Consider the following 26419-nt stretch of genomic DNA (forward strand, 5'->3'; position numbering starts at 1 on the left):
GATCGGCTCTCCTCGCCACACACTTTGTCAGTGTGAGGTGAGGAGCACCGATTACCAGCATCTAAGTGTTTCCATGTGACCAGCTGTGATTGGATACAGCCGATCACATGGTTAAAGAGATCGGGGTCAAGCCATGTCCTAGCAACACGGCGCGGGGCACGCGAGGGCAGCTGTTTTGGGATGCCGTCATATGACAGCGTCCCATAACGAGAGCTGCACCACCCCGCCCTCATTTGATGGTGGGCAGGAGGCAACTAGTTAAATATGGAGTGCAGGGCTGGTGGAGTGTGATACGCATAGCGTGAACGGTTCAGAGGTACACTGTGTACAGAGTGCAGGGTTCAGGAGTGCGCTATGCACAGAGTTTATGAGTGTGTTGCATACAAGGTTCTATGTTACGTGCAGGTTCTAGGGTTATGAGATGGCACTACATATAGAGGAGTGCAGGGTTCTGCAGTGTGTTACATTCAGAGTGCAGGGTTGAGGATTGCACTACGTACAAAGTCCAGGAGTTGCGCTATGTACTGAATGCAGAGTTCAGGAGTGCATATCTCACAGGCCAGTTTACAACTCCCCTCCTTCCCACCAGTACAGAGCTCTCCCCTCAAATTTCTCCCCAAGAAAAAGCTCTTTTCTTTCAGTATATAGCTCTCTTTCACTTTCCAGTACAGAGCTCTCTTCTCCTCCCTGTCCAGTATAGAGCTCTCCTTTGGCTGCCCCCCTCCCCCACAGAAGAGAATCTACAACTTACAGTGGGAGATCAGGCTGCTGGTTTGGTCTTCTGGAGATGCTGCGGGCCTGAGGCTAGAACTCCTCCTCTGTTGTATATGCAGAGCAAGGAGGGTTTTGTGTGTGCCAATGCAAGGGGCCAGCACTTGAGGTGGAAGAAGTTTCTACTTAAAAACAGCCCTGCCGGCCACAGTGCAGTCTTCCTTCCTGTGCCAGGTTCTGGTACATTGGAGGGGGTTCTAGCACACGCTGCCACTCTGCAGGTTGGGTGCTTCATCACTCCTTTCTGTGCGGAGTGCTGGAACACAAAGAGTTCCAGTGCCCGGCCCCCTCCCCAGCCACTCTATGTATTATGCATGGAGTATTAGGAGTGCGCATGGGGATAACCCCGTGTGCACACCTATGACTGCATTCCAGAACTGCCTATATGAACAAAAAATGTAAGGCAATTAGTTACCTCTTCAGCTTCAATAGTGCTATATCTGCATTTGATGGTTCCAGGAACAGCTTTTCAACATCTCTGACTTGCTTGGATGGTTCATTGCTTACTTCTTTATGGATTCCAAGATGTATTTTGTAATATGCTGGTTTGCTGGAACTGTATAACAAAAAGTGGACAAAACTCTATTTATTAACAATGTATTATTCTGATATGATAATATAAGTTGTAATGTATTTGAAATAATGACCATAATAATCGCCAATTCTGTGTATGCACGGCATCATTCATCTTTGTATACAAAACCCCAAATAGTGTTTGCCAAATCAGTCCTTCGGTGACAACAAGCGGTGCACTTTTTCCAAACATTCAAGCAGCATCACAAGCTTATTTAGTAACAATTTTAAAATTGCTGTGCAGACCAGTTAATTTAAATTATATGAATCATATTCCCAATGTAATTAACTAATACTCATTCCCTTCATGCTGAACCCTGAACTGAAGTTTCAACACCCGAATGATGTTGCAGTGTGAGGCTCAGAGTGTTATGCCCTGTACACACGATAGGACTTTCCAACAAAAATGTTGGATGTGAGCTTGTTGCCGGAAAGTCCGACCGTCTGTATGCTCCATAGAACATTTGTTGTTTGAGAGCAAGTTCTCAAATTTTCCGACAACAAAACTTGTCGGAAATTCCGAGCGTGTGTACAGGACATAAGAGTGCTTTGTGCCTATGTAATGCATGCTGGAAGAAGTAAAATAAGTACTTGCTTGCTTCCTGGCTTGCAAGACTAAAACAAAGTTAAAGTATAAGTTCATCTTTCATAACATGTTGCATGCAACATGTTATGAAAAGATTGGCTCCCACTGCCCCCCCCTCCACACTTTGCCAGCTGGCAGGGGACCTCCTCTGCCCCGTACACACAGTCGGACATTGATCGGACATTCCGACAGCAAAATCCATGGATTTTTTCTGACGGATGTTGGCTCAAACTTGTCTTGCATACACACGGTCACACAAAGTTGTCGGAAAATCCGATTGTTCTGAACGCGGTGACGTAAAACACGTACTTTCGTAGCTTTCGTCTCTTAATTTATTCTGAGCGTGCGTGGCACTTTGTCCGTCGGATTTGTCTACACACGATCGGAATTTAAAGGATCGGATTTTGTTGTCGGAAAATTTTATAGCATGCTCTCAAACTTTGTGTTTCGGAAAATCCAATGGAAAATGTCCGATGGAGCCCACATACGTTCGGAATTTTGGACAGCAAGCTCTGATCGCACATTTTCCATCGGAAAGTCTGACCGTGTGTACAGGGCATTACTGTTACAATTTAAAAAAACACAGCCATGCTGAACTCATAATGCCCCGTACACACGATAGGGTTTTCCAAAGGAAAATGTTCGATCCAAGCTTGTTGTCGGAAATTCTGACCGTGTGTAGGCTCCATTGGACAATTTCCTTCGGAATTTCCGTCACAGAAAATTTGAGATCTGGATCTCAAATTTTCCTACAACAAAATTCATTGTCCTAAATTCCGATTGTGTGTACACAATTCCGACTCACAAAATTCCATGCATGCTTGGAATCAAGCAGAAGAGCCGCACTGGCTATCAAATTTCATTTTTCTCGGCTTGTCGTATGTGTTGTACCGTGTTCTTGGCGTTCGGAATTTCCAACAAGATTTGTGTGACCGTGTGTATGCAAGACAAGTTCAACAAGTTCAGACAACATCCGTCGAAAAAAAAACATGGATTTTGTTGTCGGAAAATCCTATCGTGTGTACACTGCATTAGTCATCTGTGAATGGAAAACTAGAAGTAAGGCTGTCGGCTTGTAGTTTTCAATGAACTGCCAATGCGCTGTGAGCGCTGTGGTAGTTCACTGATTCTTTCTGTCAGCGTACATCGGCTTGCTCATACAAGGTACGAGCAAGCTGATACACTGACAGGTCTGCAGGAGACCTGCATGGCATCAGTGATCTGCTGATCGCTGGTGAAAGTCTTTACAGGCTGCTACAACAAAAAATAAAAAATGCACATTTGTTTACCTGCAAAAAAAAATGTGCAGTTATTATTTTTTGTCAAAAGATGAACTTAACCTTTAAATAGTTCTACATGGGGCATGTCCTGGCCATGGAAGGGTGAAGACGTGTCTCCTCAGATGTCCACAGATGTCGCAGAGGAATCGGGCATCATCGCAGCCACTGCGGAATGACCGCACGAGACAGGGGCAGCTGGATTCTTTCTTCCCCGGGCCTAGCGGAAGAAACCGCGAGGCTCCAATGATGGTGCCGGCAGCGAGGCAGCGAAGGCCTCAAAATCCTCCAAAGCCTCACAAAATACCGCTGCACGCGGGAACTGGACGGCCGGCTCACCAATACCATACCCTGGGTCGGTAAGTGAATCGATCCCCCCGACCTCTCCAGAAGCCCCCTCCTCACCAGGTGGCGATTTGGAAGCTCCTGACCCCCTGGATGGGCCTGACATCAGACGACACATATGGCCTTTACCCACTAAAGCGGACCTGGAACGCTTTGCTGACAGGGTAGAAAAGGCCCTTAAAGAAGAGATAGCACAACTTAAGGCTGACACAACTCACTTAGGGGGCAGAGTGGAATCTCTGGAGCAGAGATTTGAGGAAGCCCTACCAGTCATCACCATGCTGCAGGATAAATGTACTACCCAAAGCCATCAGATTGAGGCCCTACTTTGTCAGTTGGATGACATGGAGAATCGCAGTCGCAGAGCAAACATAAGAATCAGAGGCCTACCTGAAGCAACTGGGGCTAAAGACATTATTTCCACCCTGGAAGGGATCGTTAGAGAGATCTTAGAACTGCCTGCTACAGCTACCATCGAAATCGATCGGGCGCACAGGGCCCTGAAGCCCCCCTCCCAAAATGTTAACAATCCGAGAGACATTATCTGCAAGTTGCACAGGTATACACTCAAATGCCCCGTACACACGGTCGGACTTTCCGATGGAAAATGTCCGATCGGAGCGTGTTGTCGGAAATTCCGACCGTGTGTGGGCTCCATCGGACATTTTCCACCGGATTTTCCGACACACAAAGTTTGAGAGCAGGCTATAAAATTTTCCGACAACAAAATCAGATCGCGTCAATTCCGACCATGTGTGGCCTGTTCCGACGCACAAAGTGCCACGCATGCTCAGAAGAAATTCCGACATGAAACAGCTCGATCTGGTAAACTTAGCGTTCGCAATGGATACAGCACTTTCGTCACGGTGCAATGTAAAAAATGGTTTAATACAGCGTACTCTCTTCTTCTTTATAATGTGAGAAGAATTAAGTAGTTTTGCTGCTCATATTCACACAGACTTCTCACAAACTTATTTCTTTAATATTTATCAGGATTCCCTCAATATATTTTGATTTGTCACATCTGACAACATTATTTTGGTGTTGTTTTATTTTTTTTTTTTTTTGTTTTAAGGCAGATTAGTTATTTTTGGTTTGTATTTTTTTCAAGGCTGATTTTAGTTTTTTTGGATTTTTATTTGTACTCCAGAAAATTTTTGTGTGTGTTTTTTGTGTCAAGTTACCACAACACCATTGATATGTTGTTATATTTAATCTGTAGGAGATTGTTTGGTGTTGTTGTCCCTTGTTAATTTCACATTGTTCTTTAGAAATGTACCTGAATTGTCACCAACAAACTGTCCTTTTTGGATGAAAACACACATAGGAGAGTATAATTTTCCAAAAAAAAACATTTATTAAGGGCGCACAACGAAACAAAGAGGGAGGCAACGCTGGAGAAACAGCAGAAATGGGTGAAGCCTTGGACCCCCAGGGCACACATCAACTATTTTCAAGCAAAATTGGTGGCCTGAGGAGTCCTTATCTAAGGGAGTGCAGTCTGGTCCAGAAGTCCCCGAGATCCGGAAAGCAGCAGATGACATCTGTGTCCCCAGGCTGTGGTCATACAAGAGACTGCATCTTTTGTCAGACCAGACTGAACCCAGGGCCATCACTCTCTTGTCTTCCTTCCACGCTTCCTTCCACGCGGTGGCTCTGGTGGTGGAGTTGTGGCAGCAGGAGGAGGAGGAGGATGGTCCAACTCAATCACGTCGGTCTTGGGTGTTAGTTCCCCACTCACCCCCTTACTTAGGACTTTATAAAGCAGGTCCTCACATAGCTTGCATTGACCCTCCTGCATGGCCTGCAGTTTGGTGGCAGCCATGCACGCAAAGGCCTCTTCAGGAGTGGGTAAGGCTCAGAGGGACGCAGAAGCCTCCTGAATGAACCTGAGTGCAGAATCCTGCATGGGAGTCGTCTTCCTCGCTCTTTTGTATGGAAGGCGGAGGGGAGGAACCTGCGATTCTGTCAGGCTGCGACTGGTCCCAAGCTTCTCCTGGCTGACACTTAGCCCCACCTCCTCCTGGATGCCACTAATCCCCGTCTCCTCCTGACTGCCACATTCCACAACCTCCTCCTGGCTGAGGTCTTCCTGTGTATGAAAAAGGGACATTGTTTTATTTTTTTATTCATCAATCACACACAACTTTCACCTCCTGACTGTTGCAAATTGAATGTTAACAAATATAACAGACTATCCTTCTGAGCCCAGCATTTTTCATTCTTGTCCCAATTTTGGGTGCCCACTACTGTCTATTGATATGTAAAACACTTTTTTCAATCAGCAATTAGTGATCAATAATAACATCTAGTAAACATCATTTATTTATTGACCAGAAATCTGGAGAACAATGCTATACCTGGCTCCAGCTGGGCTCCTCCACTTCTTCTTGGCTGGAAGGCTTGGACATCAGAAGCCTCAGCTGGGGTGGAAGGATAAGTGGAAGGAAGGGTTGAGAGGGATTCCCTGACTTCAGTGTGGTCTGACAGAAATCGCAGTCTCTCATAGTACCGCAGCCTGGGGACATAAACATCATCTGCTGCAGCTCCGGATCTCTGGGAATCTGTGACCTTCTTGCGCTCCCTAAGATAAGTGCTCCTCAGGCCACCAATTTTGGCTTTTAAATAGGGGATGGTTGCTGTGGGGACCACCGGCGTCACCAACTCCAGCAGTTTCTCCAGCGCTGCCTGCCTCTTTTGTTTATGGTTATAATGAGGATGTCTCACCTGCCACAGACAGGGCAGCTCCTTGTATTTGTCTATGAACAGGGGAAGGAAGTTGTGGTCATTGAAGCCATCCATTTTCTCTGCAAGACACAACACAAGAAAAACCCTAAGGTCAGGCCAAACTCTCCTAATCTTGTTACAATATAGGCTTCCATTTCGAAGCAGTATAGACCCAAGTTTAGATGTTACCTTCGTTATCACGATCGGCGCCTCCGATGCTCCTTCCTCCGCTCACAGATCGTACGTAATACGCACGCGTGTTACGCTTTATACAAACTGTGCATGCGTGTAACTCCGCCCACCCCTGACGTTCTTTCTAGTCTATTCCCCGCCCCTTTTCGTTCGGCGCAGTGGGGGAAGAGCACATGGTACATGGTACACAGCAGGTGTGTGCTAATTATAGCAACGAGGAGGAGGAGGAGGAAAGCCTGGAGCCGGAAACGTCCCGATCCAGAAGGAGATTCAAGGCCTCAAATATGTCCTTTGGGGAGATGTTGTAGATGGTGGACATCCTGAAGAAGGCCGACTATGATGGAAAGTATGGACCTTACCCCAACCCCAATGTCAGAAAGGCCAAGATCATGGCGAAAGTGGTCAGGAGTCTGCACCGGCATTTCGGGGTACGACGCTCGAAAGATCAGCTCAGGAAGCGGTGGTCGGACCTGAAATTACGAGAACATGAGCAGTACAGAAAGATCCGAAGAGTGCTGCAAAAAAGTAAGTAGTTGTGCTGTGTTCCTATTCTTTATGTTTCTTACGTTCGTGCTGCTCCATGTGCTTTTCTTCCAAGTGTACATTTTTAAATTGCAACTTTCATGTTCATGGGCACATTATTCGTTTGTATCAAACATTTTTCTTTCAGCCTATAAAACACCATTGTTTAGGCCATATGCATTTGGCCACAATTTTTACGCCCTACTTGTCTGAAACTAATTTGGTTGTGTAGATGGCTTTGTTACTAGGATGAAATGCAAACTTGATTCTGTGTAAGAGAGGACACTGAGCAGCTGTTTACACATCTGGACACTGGAGCACTAGTGTGGGACACCAGAACACCATTTTTATTAGGGGACCCACACAGGTGCTCCAGTGTATACTATAGGGGGGTCTCCATCTGTGACGCTTGTACAAAACAGGTAAAGTATTGAAGCTTGACAAAGGACACTGAAAAAGCTCCATTTTGGAACTCGGCCAAAATAGACAATTGTACCCCACTTCCAAGCAATGTTTCAGATTTATAGTTCTTCCATCAAATATCTGTGTGCTAATTATACCATTTTTGTTTTACATAGGGGAGAAAAGACTCGGAGGACACCCCTCATCCGAGGAGACCACAGACCCCCCACCTCTGGAAGAAGGGGAAATCCACCCAACACAAGAAGAGCAGGAGGAAGAAGATGTGGTGGAAATTGTCACCACAACAGGTGAGTGTCTGCGACCACAGGCTCAGGTAAGAGATGGATGCCGGCATATTTTTGATACCTTTTTTTTTTTGGTTTCTCTCTTTTTAGGTGATCGTGATGTTGTGGATCCAGATCCTTTTACATCAGAAAGTGCCCAGATCCTGATCGGGGAGATCATGGGGTGTAATTTACAATTGGAAAAACTCAAGAAAAACATCAATGATGTTATTACAAAAAATAAAAACATAATTGATGTTTTGGGGCGAGTTTAAAACCCCTCAAAAATCCCTTTTTTTTTTTTGGTGTGCTACAATGTTCTAAATGTTTTTGCGATTTTTCAAAAAGCCAAATTTGGAGGATGCACACAGTGGGCCAACATGTGCTATCTGCCATCACGGGAGATCAATGGACGCGTTTTGGGGGTGCAACCCCTTCCTCAATAATAAAGTAGCTGAGAGGAAGGGGTTGCTCCCCCAAAACACGTCCCTTGATCCCCCGTGATGGCAGGTCGCACATGTTGACATTCGTAAATTGGTGTGCATCTTCCAAATTTGGCTTTTCCTGGGGTGACTTCACCCCATCTGAACACAATATCAAACACAGTTCCTAAATACTCATGTCTGATATTGCCTTTAAATTCTACCAAATGTGAACTTTGTAAGTTCAAGATTTGTGTCTTTCTTGTTGGTTTTACACATGCCTGTTTTATCTTAAATGGACATTTATATTTTTTATAATGCCCCCCCAAAAATTGTTATACAAGGAACATGTTGGTTTGTTTTAAAACCCTTTTCTAAATGCACATGTGATTGTGCAGGTATTAAAAAGATAGTTCATCAAGAATGTGTGGATTATTGTCTCAACGCTACAACACTTTTGTGGGGCTCTAATTGCTGCTTTCTGTGAAAATGGGGGTTATTTCCTAAGGGCAAATCCTCTTTGCACTACAAGTGCAGTTTCAGTGCAGTTTCAAGTGCACTTGTAGTGCAAAGTGTCTTTGCCTTTAGTAAATAACACCCAACAGTGCTTTGTATAAGGTTACACAATCACGCCATTTTCTGGACTCACCACATTTCTGTCAGAGTCATCTAAAACAAACACAAGCAGTAAATGTCAACAAAGATTTTCTTTTTTTTGGTATTTTATTTGATAAAGGCTTCACAAATTTGCTGGCATATTGATGGCCCCCCTACCCGCAAAGAACTCCAGGTATCGTAACCGGACATCACGGGCACTCAGGGAGGGCAAGCCAAGACGGCCACTTTCAAGCGCCATCAGTGTTGTTTCATGTATCATTCCAGCCTCAGGCCCAACTGAGCCAGCATAGTTGGCCGAATTTTGGCGTAAAAAGTTATGGAGAATACAGCATGCCAGGATTATATGATTAAGTTTATACTCCGCCATATGGATGGGTGTCAGAAATAGGCGGAACCGGCTGGCCAGGATTCCAAATGTGTTCTCCACCACTCTTCCGGCTCTGGCCAGCCGGTAATTAAAAACCCTCTGTTCCAGGGTGAGGGTCCTCATCGGGAATGGCCGCATAAGATGGTCCCCCAGCGCAAATGCTTCATCCGCTACGAAGACGAATGGGAGTCCTTCCACATTGTCTTCTGGAGGTGGCAAGTCCAAGCTGCCATTCTGGAGACGCCTGTAAAACTCCGTCTGGGCAATGACTCCACCATCGGACATCCGGCCATTCTTCCCCACGTCCACATACAAGAAGTCGTAATTAGCCGACACCACCGCCAACATCACAATACTATTGAACCCCTTCTAGTTGAAATAGTACGACCCCGAGTTGGGTGGTGGGACGATGTGGACGTGTTTCCCATCAATTGCCCCTCCGCAGTTAGGAAAGTCCCACCGCTGGGCAAAGTGGGAGGCCACAGTCTGCCATTCCTGTTGCGTGGAAGGAAACTGTTGAGGAAAACAAAAAAAAATTAGTATTTTTGCACATAAACATGGAAAGCAGATTAGAGACACAAACATTCTTGGCCAACATCCAGATAACATTTATTAAGGGGAACTTTACAACACCAAAGTATAAGGTACACCTATCATATTCCCCCCCCCCCTCTCATGGGCCATTTCTAACATTATGGGGGGGGAAATCTTGGACAGGTAACCCTCTTCACTTCATTGAGAGGTGAATGGCTAAATACAGGGTATTACTTGGAACAGCCCCTCCTTACTTACACTATTGGCAGCCCACTGGACAGGTAAGAAGTGTCATAATACAAAGATATAAATACACATTGTACACATTTGTGCACATTTGGACATTCTGCTATTACCTAGCAAGATAATAATAGGATACCAAAACTTTAAACAGTACCATTTGAAAGTATACAGGCAGGCCCTTGCACTACATGCTTTGGGGAATTCATCCATAAATCTGACCACAAAAGAGATGGTATAGTGTGTATGGGTTTGGCAAATTCAGCAGATAGATGATTGAGGATAGATAGAGAATTGGTATCAGCTGACTTAGCAGTTGGGGGGAGGGAGGGTTAATAAAAATGATTTGGGGACACTACAAAAAAAGCCTCTGGCCCTCTGCCTGAATTTAAAGCACAAATCACATTTCTGAACATTTTAGGGGGTGTTTGGGGTAAAGCACTACTATGGAGCTGATAAAATACATTCTACATGAGGTGAATATAGGGGCAGGAGAGCATGCTGGGGAGGTTAGTGAAGGCAAATATGTATGAAGGACATAAAAATCCAGCATGCATGAGGACAAAGGGGACATTCACAGCATATTACAATCATGGTAATTAGGGAATGAGGAAAGAAATACAATATATTAGCAAACATTCAATACAATAAAATGTGATATTAAAGGATAAAAATCTTACCTTCATATACTCCTTCTGCAGGACCTGGATGATGGCAGAACAGGTCTCTGGGATAATGATCCCCAGAGCCTGGGGGAGATGCCTGTCGAGAACTTGAGGTCCTGCAGGCTTCTCCCTGTTGCCAAGTACCGCAGGGTAGCGACGAGCCTCTGCTCCGCAGTGATGGCTTGCCTCATGCAGGTATCCTGCCTGCTGATATAGGGGGTCAGCGAAGCCAACAAACGGTGAAATACGGGGTCCGTCATCCGGAGAAAGTTCCTGAAATCATCAGGATTATTCTCACGGATCTCACAGAGCAAAGACATATGAGAGAACTGGTCACGCTGAAGCAACCAATTCTTGGTCCATGAACTCCTCCCACCCTGTTCATGGACTGGACTTGTGTCAAGGTCAGGACCCCAAAACCAAGCCCCCGCACAGCATGAACTCTACGAAGAGTACGTATACGCAACATGGCTAGAAAATGGTCAGCTGCTCAGAACTAAGTAACAGAACGCACTGAAGAACAGCAAGGCCTGTGAAGAGCGACCTGAAAAACAGCAACGAGCGGGCAAGATCGCACAGAAAACTCCAATACGAACTTACTGCACGCACTGAAGAGCAGATACAAACCCACAAGCACAAACTGAACCACAGAAAACGATCCGAAAGCCACAAGTCTGAAAAAGCGCGAATCGTCTCTCAGAGGGTTCCTCCAAAGGGTGCCGCGCTTGGTTCTGAACTGGCCTTTTCTAGTCTCGTCGTACGTGGTGTACGTGACCGCTTGGTTGGCGATCGGAAATTCCGACAACTTTGTGCGACCGCGTGTACGCAAAACAAGTTTGAGCCAACATCGGTCGGAAAAAATCCTAGGATTTTGTTGTCAGAATGTCCGATCAATGTCCGATCGTGTGTACAGGGCAAAAGACCGTATCATGCAGAAAATGAGAGGCAAGTCCTACTTTGATGGCGCACAATTGGCCTTTTATCAGAACATTTCGAGGCACACTTTACTGCAGCGCCGATTTCTTCGCCCCCTCCTGATAGCCATCAAAGATGCGGGGCTAAAATACCGCTGGGGCTTCCCCTTCTTTCTCCAAGTCACCAAAGAGGACAGAACCATGACTCTCCGTACCAAAGATGACCTACCAAACTTTCTGTCTTCTCTGGATCTAGACCCAGTGGATTTCCCAGACTGGAGGAGCTCGTCAGAGTTCCCTTCGGCCAAGCTACCGACAATCCAGCCATGGCAATCCGCCCGACGTAAGAGCCGCAGACGAGATCGCAGAAGGCATCCATCTGACACTTCAACTGGACATGCCTCCACTAGGGACTAGTGACAACACCTCCAGGATATGAAGAACATCTTTCGAAGGCTACATCCGAGTTTTTTTTTTTTTTCTTTATAGATGATGGCGAGCCGAGTTTATTTTCACTTACTTTACTTTCGATAATTTTGCTCCCCAAGTAAAATCCTGTTCAACTGAATAGAGCACTGTCCTGCAAGCGCCGCCTGAGCTCTAAATAATCACGATAGCCCTCTCCATTCCCTCCTCCTCAAAAAATTCTCCCCAACAATGGGTAGAATACCTGCTTCCCCCTTAAGCCACACACTGTTAGATGTGGTGAGCGGAGATGGGGGCCCCTTCGACCTCGTTCATTGTTGGTCCACGTTCCCCCCGTAGGCCACCCTTCTTGTCTTAGGGTATTGATCCCTTTTGGGATCTAGTGCCGTGGTCTGTACCCCCCTCCCCTCAGGGGGATGGGGTCCTAGACATGGTTTATAGATGTTATTTAGGTTTAAGCACCTTCGGCCGCCTTGGTTTCATATTTGTCTCATGTTTCTCTCTTTCCTCCTTTTCTATCTTTCATCCCTTCCCTTCCCCCTTCCCTCCCTCTACTGGAACGACAGGACATCTCGTCATCCGCGCCGAGCGTGTCGCCGGATTGAGCGCTACATCGCCCTTCGTTCCATCTCATGGCTACTCTGCAAGTAAGCTCCTATAATGTGAGGGGTCTCTGCTCCACACATAAGCGAAGTAAATTATGGGGGGAACTCAAACGGTTAAAGACACAGGTGGTTTTCCTTCAGGAGACCCATTTTACACCCCAATCACTTCCTAGATTGCCCACACATCTCTTTAACTAGTGGTTTGTTGGCACCTCCCCAATGCCAAAATCTAAAGGCACGGCCATCGCAATACATAAATCCTGTCCTTTCCAACCCTTAGACAACAAAATAGACCCACAGGGTAGATATGTCTTTCTAAAAGGTAGCGTAGCAGTACAAACTTATACGTTTGCCACAATTTATGCCCCTAACACTAATCAACTCACTTTCATCGACAGTACTTTAGCGCTGCTAGCAGAATTTAGAGAAGGCCTTCTGGTTCTCGGAGGTGACCTTAACATGAGTCCAGACCCCTCGTTGGACACATCCCATACGAGATCCCCCCACTCCTTTGCGTTTCTCAAGCATTTCCGTAAGACCATCCAATCGCACCTATTGTTAGACTGCTGGCGAGTACTCCTTCCCTCAGACCGTGACTTTAGTTACTACTCTAAAGTACATGACGTTTACACTCGCATAGATCACATCTATGTGGATCGCGCCACACTAGAATTCCTACAAGAAGCATCTATTGGTAATATCACTATCTCTGACCATGTTCCAGTCAATGTAACTCTTACTTTGCCTTCAGGAGGGCATAGGACCTGGACGTGGAGAATGAACAGCAATTTACTTGACGATGAGGTGGTGGTGAAGAGTGTTTCTGACACTCTGACTCATTACTTCAGAGAAAATTCGAGGATGTGAGTGATGGAATGGTATGGGAGGTCCATAAGGCCGTTGCACGTGGAGAGTTGATCTCTCAAGGGACCAGACTTAAAAAAGAGTGACAGGCTGACTTTCTGAGATTACACACAGCACTTCAAAAGGCGGAACTCCAGCATAAAGCAGACGGGAATCCTGAAGCGTTAAAGAAGCTTACTGACCTGAGGGAGCTGTTCCTTCGTTTTCTAGATAGATAGACCAAGAAACAGTTCCGCTATATGTCCCATAAATATTACGAGCATGGAAACAAATGCGGACGAATGCTAGCACGGGTGCTTAGAAAACGACAGGCTCAGTCATGCATACATAAACTACAATCGGCCTCAGGAGAGATGGTGGTTCAATCCTCTAAGATTACCTCAGGCTTCCGAGACTATTATGCCAAGTTGTACAATTTAGACTCCGAGACCCCTGCCACCGCGAAAGACGCTAGACAACAGACGATACAGGACTACCTGTCCTCAGCCGGACTCCCACCACTCACTGATGACCAGTCTTCAGCTTTAGAAATCCCAATTACTGTAACGGAGCTGGGGGAAACGGTGGAGTCCTTGCCCAATGGGAAAAGCCCTGGCCCGGACGGGTTCACCAAAGAATACTATAAGACCTTCTTTCCCTTGCTGGCTGCACCTATGTGCAAATATTTTAATTCTATAGCAGGAGGTAAAGAAATCCCTTCGGAAACACTTTTGGCACACATCACTGTGATACTGAAGGAAGGCAAGGATCCCACCATCCCCCAGAGCTACCGCCCCATCTCCCTCCTCAATTTGGACATAAAACTCCTAGCGAAAATTTTGGCTAACAGACTTAAACACCTTGTGCCAAACATTGTTCACCCCGACCAAACAGGCTTCATAACAGGTAGGGAAGCCAGAGACAATTCCCTTAGAGCAATACTCATACATTGGGCGCTCACCTGTCCAGACCCACAACCTTATTTGATTTTATCCACAGACGCAGAAAAAGCTTTCGACCATGTTGATTGGTCTTATCTGACAGCAGTACTTACATCATTAGGCTTAGGCCCACGAATGCTGACATCAATTTTAGCTTTATATTCTACACCCTGCGCACAGGTCAAAGTAAATGGGACACTCTCATCTCGCTTCCCCATTGACAATGGCACGAGACAGGGGTGCCCCCTTTCACCCCTCTTGTTCGCCTTAGTTTTGGAACCACTTCTCCGCTCTGTGAGAGCCAATCAGAGCATCAAGGGACTACGGGTTGGAAACATGGAGCACAAACTATGGGCATACGCCGACGACATTTTGTTCCACCTATCAGACCCCTTGATCTCACTGCCCAACCTAATGCAGGAATTGAAGATCTTTGGGTCAATATCTAATTTCAAAATCAACCTTTCGAAGTCGGAGATCCTCCCTATCTGCTTATCCTCCCAACTGACTGCAAACCTTAAAACAACCTTCCCTTTCACTTGGACCTCGTCCCATTTAAAATACCTAGGTATACGGTATATAGCCATGGTTGGATGATGGAAACGCTAGTTGCGGCAAATTCATGAAGGATGGTAAGCTTATGAGCTATGAAAACCTACCAGTAGGACGCAAAGGCCCGCAACCCAATTTTTGGAGATACAGACAGTTGCACCACTTCTTTGGGAAACATATTCATACGATTAGGGACCCATCCACACCCACCCCTTATGAGCGGTCTCTTCACAGATGAGGAGCCTGTTCCCCATATGGTGTCGGAACTGTACCAACTTTTAGGAGATGCGGCTCCCCAATTCAAACCTACGTACATCCGACGGTGGGAAAATGACCTAGGGCACGAACTTACAGCCACACAATTGAACCATTTATACTATATGACCCATTCATCCTCCGTAGACTCCCGAACCCAGGAAACAAATTTTAAAATAATGTCTCACTGGTACCGTATGCCAGCAGACTTAGCCCGCATTTACCCCACTATACAAGATCATTGTTGGCGGGGATGTGGTCACAGAGGCACGCTTATACATATATGGTGGAGCTGCCCCATAATCAAGCCCTTTTGGGAAGATGTACAAGACCAGATAAAAATCATACTAGGGCTGGAGGTCCCTTGCTCTCCTGAGCACTTTCTTTTGCATATACCCACATCCTCACTTAGACAATATAAAAAAGTGTGCTGCCCCACCTGCTGAATGCAGCCAAGCGACTACTTCCAACCTACTGGAAGAAGTCCGGTATCCCTGCTAGGGAACAGTGGATCGCAGGGGTAAATGCAATACGGGAGGCTGAGGAATGGATAGCTACCTGTCGAGGTTCTCGGGAGAAATACTTAGCAATCTGGGCACCCTGGAACGAATTTTCCGCTGACCCACGCTGGGTCCCCTCCAGCTTAGATACAGCCTTATTAGAATTAGCAGATCCCTCACTTAAAACCCATAGATCAACAAATCTCTAAGAGATAGAGACCCCAAAAAAAAATTTGATGAGTTGCTGCGGACTAGCTTTGCTTGATGTGATGATGCTCGTGTTGCGAGGCGCCCAGTGTGGACATGGACAACGCATCCTTAGGGATTACAGGTATGCCTAGCTCGTTCCACCCCTCTCCCCCTCTCTCCTTCCCCCCCACATTTTCTTTCTTTTCCCTCTCTGCTTATCTGGTGTATTTTTCATCAGTAGAATGTTTTGTCGATTCTATGCTGACGGACGGAGAGATTCTCACTTGAGGTTGTCCCCTAGGGACATAAGATTCTAGAGGTTCCTGTCTGATAAGCAGCCTGCTATCACCGGCTGGCCCCCCCGGCAGACGGGGGATGGGAGGTGGTATGATGGAGGCCCTTGAGCCCCCCCCTCCCGCCTCATTCGTGGGCTGGGGGGCCATTTATTTGATGCTCTGGCAAGGAACCTACCTTCTCAGCTTAAGACCAACACATGTCCTATATAAGTGAGATGATAGACTCCAATACGGTTTCTGCTGTCTCTAAAGTCCTAGAGTGTCTCTCCGTCCAACATGCCTCATTAGACTGCTTCATATGAGGTCGAAAATCTTAGATCTTCTGACTATATTCTTGCTCAAAGAATCTAGTAGTCCATACTTTGTATAAACGATCCTGCGAGGTCGACACTACAATGTTCACTTTTCTTTTCTCCTTTATAGACTACTGGACATATCTTGTTCTATGTTTTCTTTTATGTTATATAACAATAAAATAATGATTACAACAAAAAAAAAAAATAGTTCTACATGGGGCATATGAAGGTTTTACAAATATACATAGTTGGTTGAATAAAGGCACCAGTCGATCCAGTTCAACCTGAGTGTGTGTGTGTGTGTGTGTGTGTGTGTGTGTGAGAATGTGAGAGAGACTACTATTTTCCATATCCCTGTACAAGGAACACATTTAATCGTTTTTTGTTTTTTTTTAATTTATCAACACTGACACCACCAACTGTGGAAGGTAGTTTCACATCCTTATACCTCTAACAGTAAAGATCCCTTTACACAGTTTGAGATTGAATGGCTTCTTATGCCACTGGTATGGCCGCATGTCTTTTCTAGAGACCTTAGGTTAAATAGTTTCCTCCCAATGCTAGAGTCACCATTCACAGATTTGTATATTGCGATCAAATTCCCTCTTAAGGCTCCCTGCAACCTGGCTTAAAAATCGCTGCTATTACAGGAGTTTTGTATGCTGCCTGTAGAAGCAGCTCAACGTTATCCTATGTGTCCATGCACATTAGGATGAATACAGGTATATTTTAAGCTCAGCAATTAGAGGCAGGAAAGAAAACCCTTGAGGTTTGCGTTTCTGAATGGAGCTTTTTGGCAGAAAAAATGCAAAACTCCTCTTAACTCGCCTAAACTATGTACAATAATGTACTAATAATTTATTTCTTAGGCTACATGCACACTGGGTGTTTAATCCTTATGTGTGTCAATTCCCAACAATTCCAGTTGCCTGGGAAGCATAGATACAGCCCCGCTGCCAGCAACCTGTTAACATTTTTTACAGCCTGAAATATGCATTGAAAGGACGCTACACTGAATAATACTTGCGTTTAGGGCTATATGTGTTTAGGATCATATGCCCAGAATGCTGAAATTTTGCATGTTTCTGAATGCATATGATCGTACCACTTGGTGCAGCGTCCAGCCAATGCGTATTTCAGCCTGTTATAGAATTTTGACAGGCTGCTGGCAGCAGTGTGGGACACTGCACCAGTGCCTCCCAGGCACTCAAAGAGGCTATAATTTATGCACAGGAACATGTGACATTCGAAGCCCTTCCCACCCATTGACATTGCTCAGGGATCTTGATTGACAGATGAGCATTTCATCCTTACTCCATTGCTTATCATTGTAGTCTATGTGAATGGATAGACAGGGCTCCAGCCATCATGTGATTATTTAAAAAAAAAAAGTGATTTATGTGTAAAGAGCATTATGTGAAAGAAATCCATGAAAGCAAACTCTGTCAGATTGTTAAGATTCATTAAAAGTGAAAACACACAGGCGCACAACAAGTAGATGGTTGTACCACAATGGCAGGAAGTTGTGTGTAGTCCTTAAAATAGGTATACAGTTTTTTCAGTCCAGAAAAAATTAATAATAATAAAAAATGGTGATTAAAAAAAAAAATATATATATACTGTATTTATTGGCGTATAACACTCACTTTTTCACCATGAAAATTGGGTGCAAATAGTGCGTGCGTGTTATACGCCAATACTTCAGTTTTAGCTGCCTCGGGGGGGACAGGGAGGGGGGGCTGGACGAGCACTGTGAGATTACATAAAGTGAGAATCTCCTGTTTACTTGGCGGCCTCTGTAATAGGAAGTCCCATCTCCTGGGCCGCCATTGGACCACTGTTCTGTCTATCATAGGAGATTCTCACTGTATGTAATCTGTCAGCGCTCGTCCCGCCCCCCTCCCTGTCCCCTCTGGGCTGCAGATGGGCATCGATCAGGCTGCACTGATGGCAATGGTGAGGCTGCTGCATTGATGGCAATGGTGAGGCTGCATTGATGTGGACTAATGAGGCTGCATTGATGGCACATGTGAGGCTGCAGTTGGGCATTGATCAGGCTGCTTTGATGGCAATGGTGAGGCTGCAGATGGGCACTGACCCTTATTTTGCTTCAAAGTTCCTTATTTAAAATTTTAGTTTTTTTCCTGAAACTACCCTCTTTAAATGAATGTGCGTGTTATACGCCTGTGCGTGTTATACGCCGATAAATACGGGTATATATATATATATATATATATATATATATATATATAGTGGGGCAAAAAGGTATTTAGTCAACCACCAATTGTGCAAGTTCTCCCACTTAAAAAGATGAGAGGCCTGTAATTGTCATCATAGGTATACCCCAACTATTAGAGACAAAATGTGGAAACAAATCCAGACAATCACATTGTTTGATTTTTGAAAGAATTTATTTCCAAATTATGGTGGAAAATAAGTATTTGGTCACCTACAAACAAGCAAGATTTCTGGCTCTCACAGACCTGTATCTTCTTCTTTAAGAGGCTCCTCTGTCCTCCACTCATTACCTGTATTAATGGCACCTGTTTGAACTTGTTATCAGTATAAATGACACCTGTCCACAACCTCAAACAGTCACACTCCAAACTCCACTATGGTGAAGACCAAAGAGCTGTCGAAGGACAACAGAAACAAAATTGTAGACCTGCACCAGGCTGGGAAGACTGAATCTGCAATAGGCAAGCAGCTTGATGTGAAGAAATCAACTGTGGGAGCAATAATTAGAAAATGAAAGACATACAAGACCACTGATAATCTCCCTCGATCTGGGGCTCCACGCAAGATCTCACCCCGTGGGGTCAAAATGATCACAAGAACGGTGAGCAAAAATCCCAGAACCACGCTGGGTGACCTAGTGAATAACCTACAGAGAGCTGGGACCAACGTAACAAAGGCTACAATCAGTAACACACTATGCCGCCAGGGACTTAGATCCTGCAGTGCCAGACGTGTCCCCCTGCTTAAGCCAGTACATGTCCGGGCCCGTCTGAGGTTTGCTAGAGAGCATTTGGATGATCCAGAAGAGGATTGGGAGAATTTCATATGGTCACATGAAACCAAAGTAGAACTGTTTGGTAGAAACACAACTAGTCGTGTTTGGAGGAGAGAGAATGCTGAGTTGCAACCAAAGAACACCATACCTACTGTGAAGCATGGGGGTGGCAACATCATGCTTTGGGGCTGTTTCTCTGCAAAGGGAACAGGACGACTGATCCGCGTACATGAAAGAATGAATGAGCCATGTATCGTGAGATTTTGAGTGCAAACCTCCTCCCATCAGCAAGGGCATTGAAGATGAAACGTGGCTGGGTCTTTCAGCATGACAATCATCCCAAACACACAGCCCGAGCAACGAAGGAGTGGCTTCGTAAGAAGCATTTCAAGGTCCTGGAGTGGCCCAGCCAGTCTACAGATCTCAACCCCATAGAAAACCTTTGGAGGGAGTTGAAAGTCCATGTTGCCCAGTGACAGCCCCAAAACATCACTGCTCTAGAGGAGATCTACATGGAGGAATGGGCCAACATACCAGCAACAGTGTGTGACAACCATGTGAAGACTTACAGAAAACGTTTGACCTCTGTCATTGCCAACAAAGGATATATAACAAAGTATTCAGATGAACTTTTGATATTGACCAAATACTTATTTTCCACCATAATTTGCAAATAAATTCTTTCAAAAATCAGACAATGTGATTGTCTGGATTTGTTTCCACATTTTGTCTCTCATAGTTGAGGTATACCTATGATTACAATTACAGGCCTCTCTCGTCTTTTTGCCCCACTGTGTATGTATATATATATATATATATATATATATATATATATATATATATATATATATATATATATATATATATATATATATGTATATATTGATATGTATATATTGTGTGTTTTAGGTAGCAGCTATCCCCAGAGTGTGTCCCAAGACTCTGTAGGAAACTACAGAAAAGGGAGGCGCACCTAAGTGTAGTATTAAAAGGCACAATTTTATGCACAAATTAAATAACACTCACAGAATGTAAGGAAACACATGCAGGTCTTTTAAAGAAATCATCCTCTAGGCTGCCACTGTGAGTGTTATGTTATTCAATTTGTGCATAAAATTGTGCCTTTTAATATTACACATAGGTGCGCCTCCCTCTTTTTTTCTTTTCTGTCAGATTGTGAAGACATCTGTGCACAGCAGTCTTCAGGTCATCCCACAGATCTGGATGCAGGTCTGAGGCCTGGCTGGGTCTTTCCAAAACTTTAAACTTCTCTTGTTAAAGGCATTCTTTTGCTGATTTGGAGGTATGCTTTGGGTTGTTGTCACGCTGAAAGGTGAAATTCCTCTTCATCTTCAGCTATTTAGCAGAGGCCTGAAGATTTTGTGCCAATATTGACTGATATTTGAAACTGTTCATCAGTCCCTCCTCCTTGACCAAAGCCCCAGTTCCCGCTGACGGAAAGCCAGCCAGAAAGCATAATGCTGCCACCCAAGGGCCTGGTTTTAACTGCGCTAAATATTGGGCGTGGCTTAAATGGGGTGTGGTTATATAGAGTTTGAGTTGACTTACATAGTGCAGAATGTGGTAATGTTAAATAGGGAATGTATAGTGCGGAGTGTATGCATGTGCAGGAGAGGAGTGTGGAGTGTATGGTGGTTGGTAGTATGTGCAGGAGAGGAGTGCGGAGTGCATATAGGTGCATACTGTATATGTATGTGTGTATGTATGTATGGTCATGTGTGTGCGTGTGTATGTACATATGTGTGTATACATGCATGTGTACATGTTTGTGTGAATGTGTGTGTATATATGTGTGTTTGATCCCCCATAAAGGTGTGTATGCCAGTCCTGGCACATGGAAAATTAGTTGTTTGTGGCTAAGTTATGGACAGAGCGGTCATGTGACCCTGTGCAGATTGCAATGTGTGTAGACAGACAGATCCTCTCCATCGTTGGACTCCCGGATCCCTAGACTCCTTGTGCAGATGGATCCTCCCCCATCCCTGGACTCCTTGTACAGACGTCGCCACTGGCACCCTGAGCAGCCTCTGCACTGCCAGGGTAAAAACACAAGACACGTGGCGGGGGGGCGGGCTCTGCCACAGGAGGTGGGCAGAGGGACAGGAGGTTGGCAGAGGGACAAGTGGGGAACAACGTCACAGGAGGTGGGCAGAAGGACAGGTGGGGAGCAACATAACAGGAGGTGGGCAGAGGGACAGGAGGGGGCAACATCACAGGAGGAGGGCAGAGGGACAAGTGGGGAGCAGCTTCAGAGGAGGTGGGCAGAGAGACAGGAGAGGGGCAGCATTACAGGAGGAGGGCAGAGGGACAGGTGGGGGGCAGCATCACAGGAGGAGGGCAGAGGGACAGGTGGGGGGCAGGATCACAGGAAGAGGACAGGACAGAAGGGGAGCAGCGTCACAGGAGGTGGGCAGAGGGATAGGAGGGGGCAGCATCACAAGAGGGGTGCAACATCAGAGGAGGTGGGCAGAGGTACATGTGGTGGGCAGCATCACAGGAGGTGGGCAGAGGCACAGGAGGGGGCAGCGTCACAGGAGGATAGAGGAACAGACAGGTGGGGGCAGTGTCACAGGAGGTGGGCAGCGGGACATGAGGGGTGCAGTGTCACAGGAGGTGGGTAGCGGGACAAGAGGGGCAGCATGACAGGAGGAAGGCAGAGAGATAGGTGGGGGCAACCTCACAGGAGGAGGGCAGAGGGACAGGAGAGGGGCAGCAGAACAGGAGGTGGGCAGAGGGACAGGTGGGGGGCAGCCTCACAGGAGGTGGGCTGGGGGACAGCAGAACAGCAGGTGGGCAGAGGGACAGGAGGGGGGCAGCGTAACAGGAGGTAGGCAGAAGGACAGGTGGGGCAATGGGACAGATAGGGGACAGTGGAGCAGGAAGAGGGCAGAGGGACAGGGGGTGGGCAGCAGAACAGGAGGGGGCAGTGTCACAGGAGGTGGGGAGCAGCATCACCAGAGGTGGACAGAGGGACAGGTAGGCAGAGGGACAGGTGGGGAGCAATGTCATAGGAGGATGGCAGGGGAACAGGAGGTAGGCAGAAGGACAGGTGAGGGAAGGGGGCAGCAGCACAGGAGGTGGGCAGCAGAACAGGAGGTAGGCAGAGGGACAGGTGGGGGGCAGTGGGACAGGAGAGGGGCAGAGGAGAACCTCTCCAGCATCAGGTCTTCAGGCAGTGGTGGGTGGTGGGGCTTGTGCAGTTCCAGTTAGGGAGGTGATAGTGGAGGGGTGAAGAGGTGCTCATAGGACAGGGGTGCGAGGTCACCACGGGGATGGCGGTGGTCAGGAGGCAGAAGGTTTCAGGCAGGTGTCTGACTCTGACAGCTGCTGTGCTCCTCCTGTCTATCTTCTCTCAGCGAGAAAGCTGAGCCACATCCTGCCACTTAAAAGAATGAGACCTGTGCCCTCACACCTCACCTCCGATGCCGGCTCCTCCCTCCTCCTCCCCGCTCCCTCCAGTCTGACTCCCACTCCATCCAGGCAGCAGGGCAGGCACTCTGCATACATCATCCAACCATCCACCTGGAGGCTGGGCTCCCCGCTGCTCAAATTAGGAGTGCTCCGCTCCTATCTTCTCTCTGGGACCGGATTCTCCCTGCTCGCTGTGCTGTTGGTTGGGTGTGCAGGCATGGGCATCCGCAGAACTTTTTTTTGGGGGGGCATCATTTTAAGGTCACCCATGCAATATGAAAAGATGTACATTCTCTAGGCTATATTTATATGGGCATGGTATGCCTGGCCTGAGTAATTTCCAATACAAAGTGACGCTGAATTATCTCTCATATAACACATATATCTTTCCAGTGGAAAAATATATGTGTTATATAAGAGATAATTCAGCTTTACTTTGTATTGGAAGTTACTCAGGCCAGGTGTACCCCCAGTCCATGCCCATATACATATAGCATAGAGAATAGAGAGATATTGCAATGTATTGCAATACATCTGTTGTGGTCATATTTTGATCTTGATGAAAACGGCCTATACAAAGTGAAGAAAATTAATAATCTTTTAACATACACAGACATATCTTTCCAGTAATAGGTGTCCAACTTTCCAGCAATATGTAAATCAAAATGCTCCTCCTACTGTAACTGCTGTTACCTGCGGTTCTTCTTCTGTTGCTTGCAACTGTATATGCCACTCACTTCAGGTTAGGATTTCCTGTGATGTGATGTTGAGTAGGCACTGGCAGCGTATCACTCAGCGGCTTGGCCACTGACTGCACTGAGTGGGCGGCGCCGGCCGGATCTACACAACACGTACACAGGAGGCAGCCTGTAGAGGAGCAGCGGAACGGCCGAGCCATCTCATGCGATGATCGGGTGAGGGAGGGACATCAGATGTGTCAGAACATAGAGAAGCCGGCTGACTCAGAAAAAGTCAGCAGCAGCCATGGCGGACACTGCAGCTGGCAACTGCAACACCTTCTTGACGATTTCAGGGGGGTGGACGCCCATGTGTGCAGGGGATCCTGTACAAATGACGGTGCATGTTACCGCTCTGCTCCCCTATCTTGGTGCCCTAAGGCATCCATGGGTGCAGTGTGTTTTAATGCACAGTGCTTTCCCTCCTCTCTGGGCTTGTGTGCAGTAAACACTCTGCACCCATTGATGATAAGCCACTGCTGCCACCACTATGCTTTACTGTGTGTGTTTTTTTTTTTTATGATGATGCGCTGTGTTGGTTTTGCTCCAAATATACTTTTTGGAATTATGGCCAAAACGTTCAGTATAATGCCCTGTACACACGTTAGGACATTGATCGGACATTCCAACAACAAAATCCATGGATTTTTTCTGACGGATGTTGGCTCAAACTTGTCTTGCATACACACGGTCACACAAAGTTGTCGGAAAATCCGATCGTTCTGAACACGGTGACGTAAAACACGTACGTCGGGACTATAAACGGGTGCAGTGTGTTTTAATGCACAGTGCTTCCCCTCCTCTCTGGGCTCGTGTGCCGTAAACACCCTGTACCCATGGATGATAAGCCACTGCTGCCACCACTATGCTTTACTGTGTGTGTTTTTTTTTTTTTTTTTTTATGGTGATGCGCTGTGTTAGTTTTGCTCCAAATATACTTTTGAAAAAATGGCCAAAACGTTCAGTATAATGCCCTGTACACACATTAGGACATTGATTGGACATTCCAACAACAAAATCCATGGATTTTTTCTGACGGATGTTGGCTCAAACTTGTCTTGCATACACACGGTCACACAAAGTTGTTGGAAAATCCGATCGTTCTGAACGCGGTGACGTAAAACACATACGTCGGGACTATAAACGGGGCAGTAGACAATAGCTTTCGTCTCTTAATTTATTCTGAGCATGCGTGGCACTTTGTGCGTCGGATTTGTGTACACACGATCGGAATTTCCGACAACGGATTTTGTTGTTGGAAAATTTTATAGCAAGCTCTCAAACTTTGTGTCAGAAATTCCTATGGAAAATGTGTGCTGGTGCCTACACACGGTCAAAATTTCCGATACCAAGGTCCTATCACACATTTTCCATCGGAAAATCCTATCGTGTGTACAGGGCATTAGTCTCATCAGAACATAACATTTTTTTCCCACATGCTTTTGGCAGACGTGATGTAGATTTTTGCAAAATGTAGCCAAGCTTCAATGTATTTTTAGTAAGAAAAGACTTCCACTTTGTCACCCTACCTCAGTACTTGCCAGAAATTCCTGCAGCTTCTTTAATGTTGCTGTAGACCTCCTGTAGGCTCCTCTTCTTGGTTTTTCATCTATTTTGAAGGAATGTCTAGTTCTTGGTGTAATATCATTGTTGTGCCACATTGTCTTCTTTTATTGATGACCATCTTCACTGTGTTATATGGTATATCTAATGAATTTTTTGTACTCTTATTCTGACTGATACCTTCCAACAATGACATCCCTTTGATGCTTTGTAAGCAGCAGAAGATGATCAATGCTTTGGAATGGCCTAGCCAGAGCCCAGACCTCAATCCAATTTGATTTGGAGAAGGAAAAAAAACAAAAAAAAAAAACCTAAATGGTGGGACTTTAAATGAAGCAGATCACTAAGTTATATGAGCCAATCAGTATACACATTGTTTATTGATTGCAGAGTTGATACATACACCTATAGAATATTACATAGTAAATTGATATTACAATGCATTAACAGGTCCCTATACACTTTACCTTTGGGAGTTCCTCCCCATTTTTTCAGCTGTGGAATTGGTTTATATATTTTTTACCCATTGATTCCTACAGATACCCTTGGGAATTAGCTACAACACTATCTATACAAACTATTAACTATATATACCGCAGCTACTAATTGGGATTTCCTATTCTTACATCCACTACTGGTTATTGATCCTATGCCGTGCCTCGAGGTTCTCCATCTCAGCTTCCGGGGTTGACATTCTCTATAATGCCTTTTACCTGTGATATTATCTACACAAGTACTCTTAGACTACAAATAGGTGAGAATGCTCGGGACCTTTGTGTTCCCCCTTTCCCCCTTATGTTTTTTACATTTTTATTACTATACTCATTTGGTAATTGTATTTCATTATAGATACCCCTCAACTCTGCATCTGCTCCTGACGAGTGGTAACATAACCACGAAACGCGTAGAGCTTTCCTATGATGCGTTGTCACAGTATTTATGCCCAACATTTGTATTATACCATATTCTATATTAATGAACCAATCCACCATTGCTTTTTATACCTTTATATTGCTTTTGCTAAAATTGGGGTCTACACACCTAATTTAAGACAATGTATATTATTGAATTAATTATGTATTGATATGTAATGTTTTGATCTTGCCAATCAATATTTATCAGTATATTATATTATCATATTTTTGATAATGAATTTACCATATACTACTATGTGTTGCTCAAGATCCATTCATTGAGACCTGCTAATGCATTCTTATATCAATTTACTATGTAATACTCTATAGGTGTATGTATCAACTTTGCAATTAATAAACAATGTGTATACTGATTGGCTCATATAACTTAGTGATCTGCTTCATTTAAAGTCCCACC

At 45.5% G+C, this 26419-nt stretch overlaps 1 protein-coding gene across 1 annotated transcript in view; it reads right to left on the minus strand.

Moving 5' to 3' along the window:
• LOC141140366 (plasminogen-like) overlaps positions 1 to 26419 on the minus strand; it is a 198208-nt gene that overhangs the window by 25886 nt on the left and 145903 nt on the right. Inside the window, exon 16 of the mRNA XM_073627454.1 lies at positions 1187 to 1327. Within this exon, the coding sequence (XP_073483555.1) occupies positions 1187 to 1327 (141 nt within the window). The remainder of the gene's footprint in view (positions 1 to 1186; positions 1328 to 26419) is intronic.

The sequence above is a fragment of the Aquarana catesbeiana genome, linkage group LG04, assembly GCF_042186555.1.
Source record: "Aquarana catesbeiana isolate 2022-GZ linkage group LG04, ASM4218655v1, whole genome shotgun sequence".
In the NCBI taxonomy this organism is placed as follows: domain Eukaryota; kingdom Metazoa; phylum Chordata; class Amphibia; order Anura; family Ranidae; genus Aquarana; species Aquarana catesbeiana.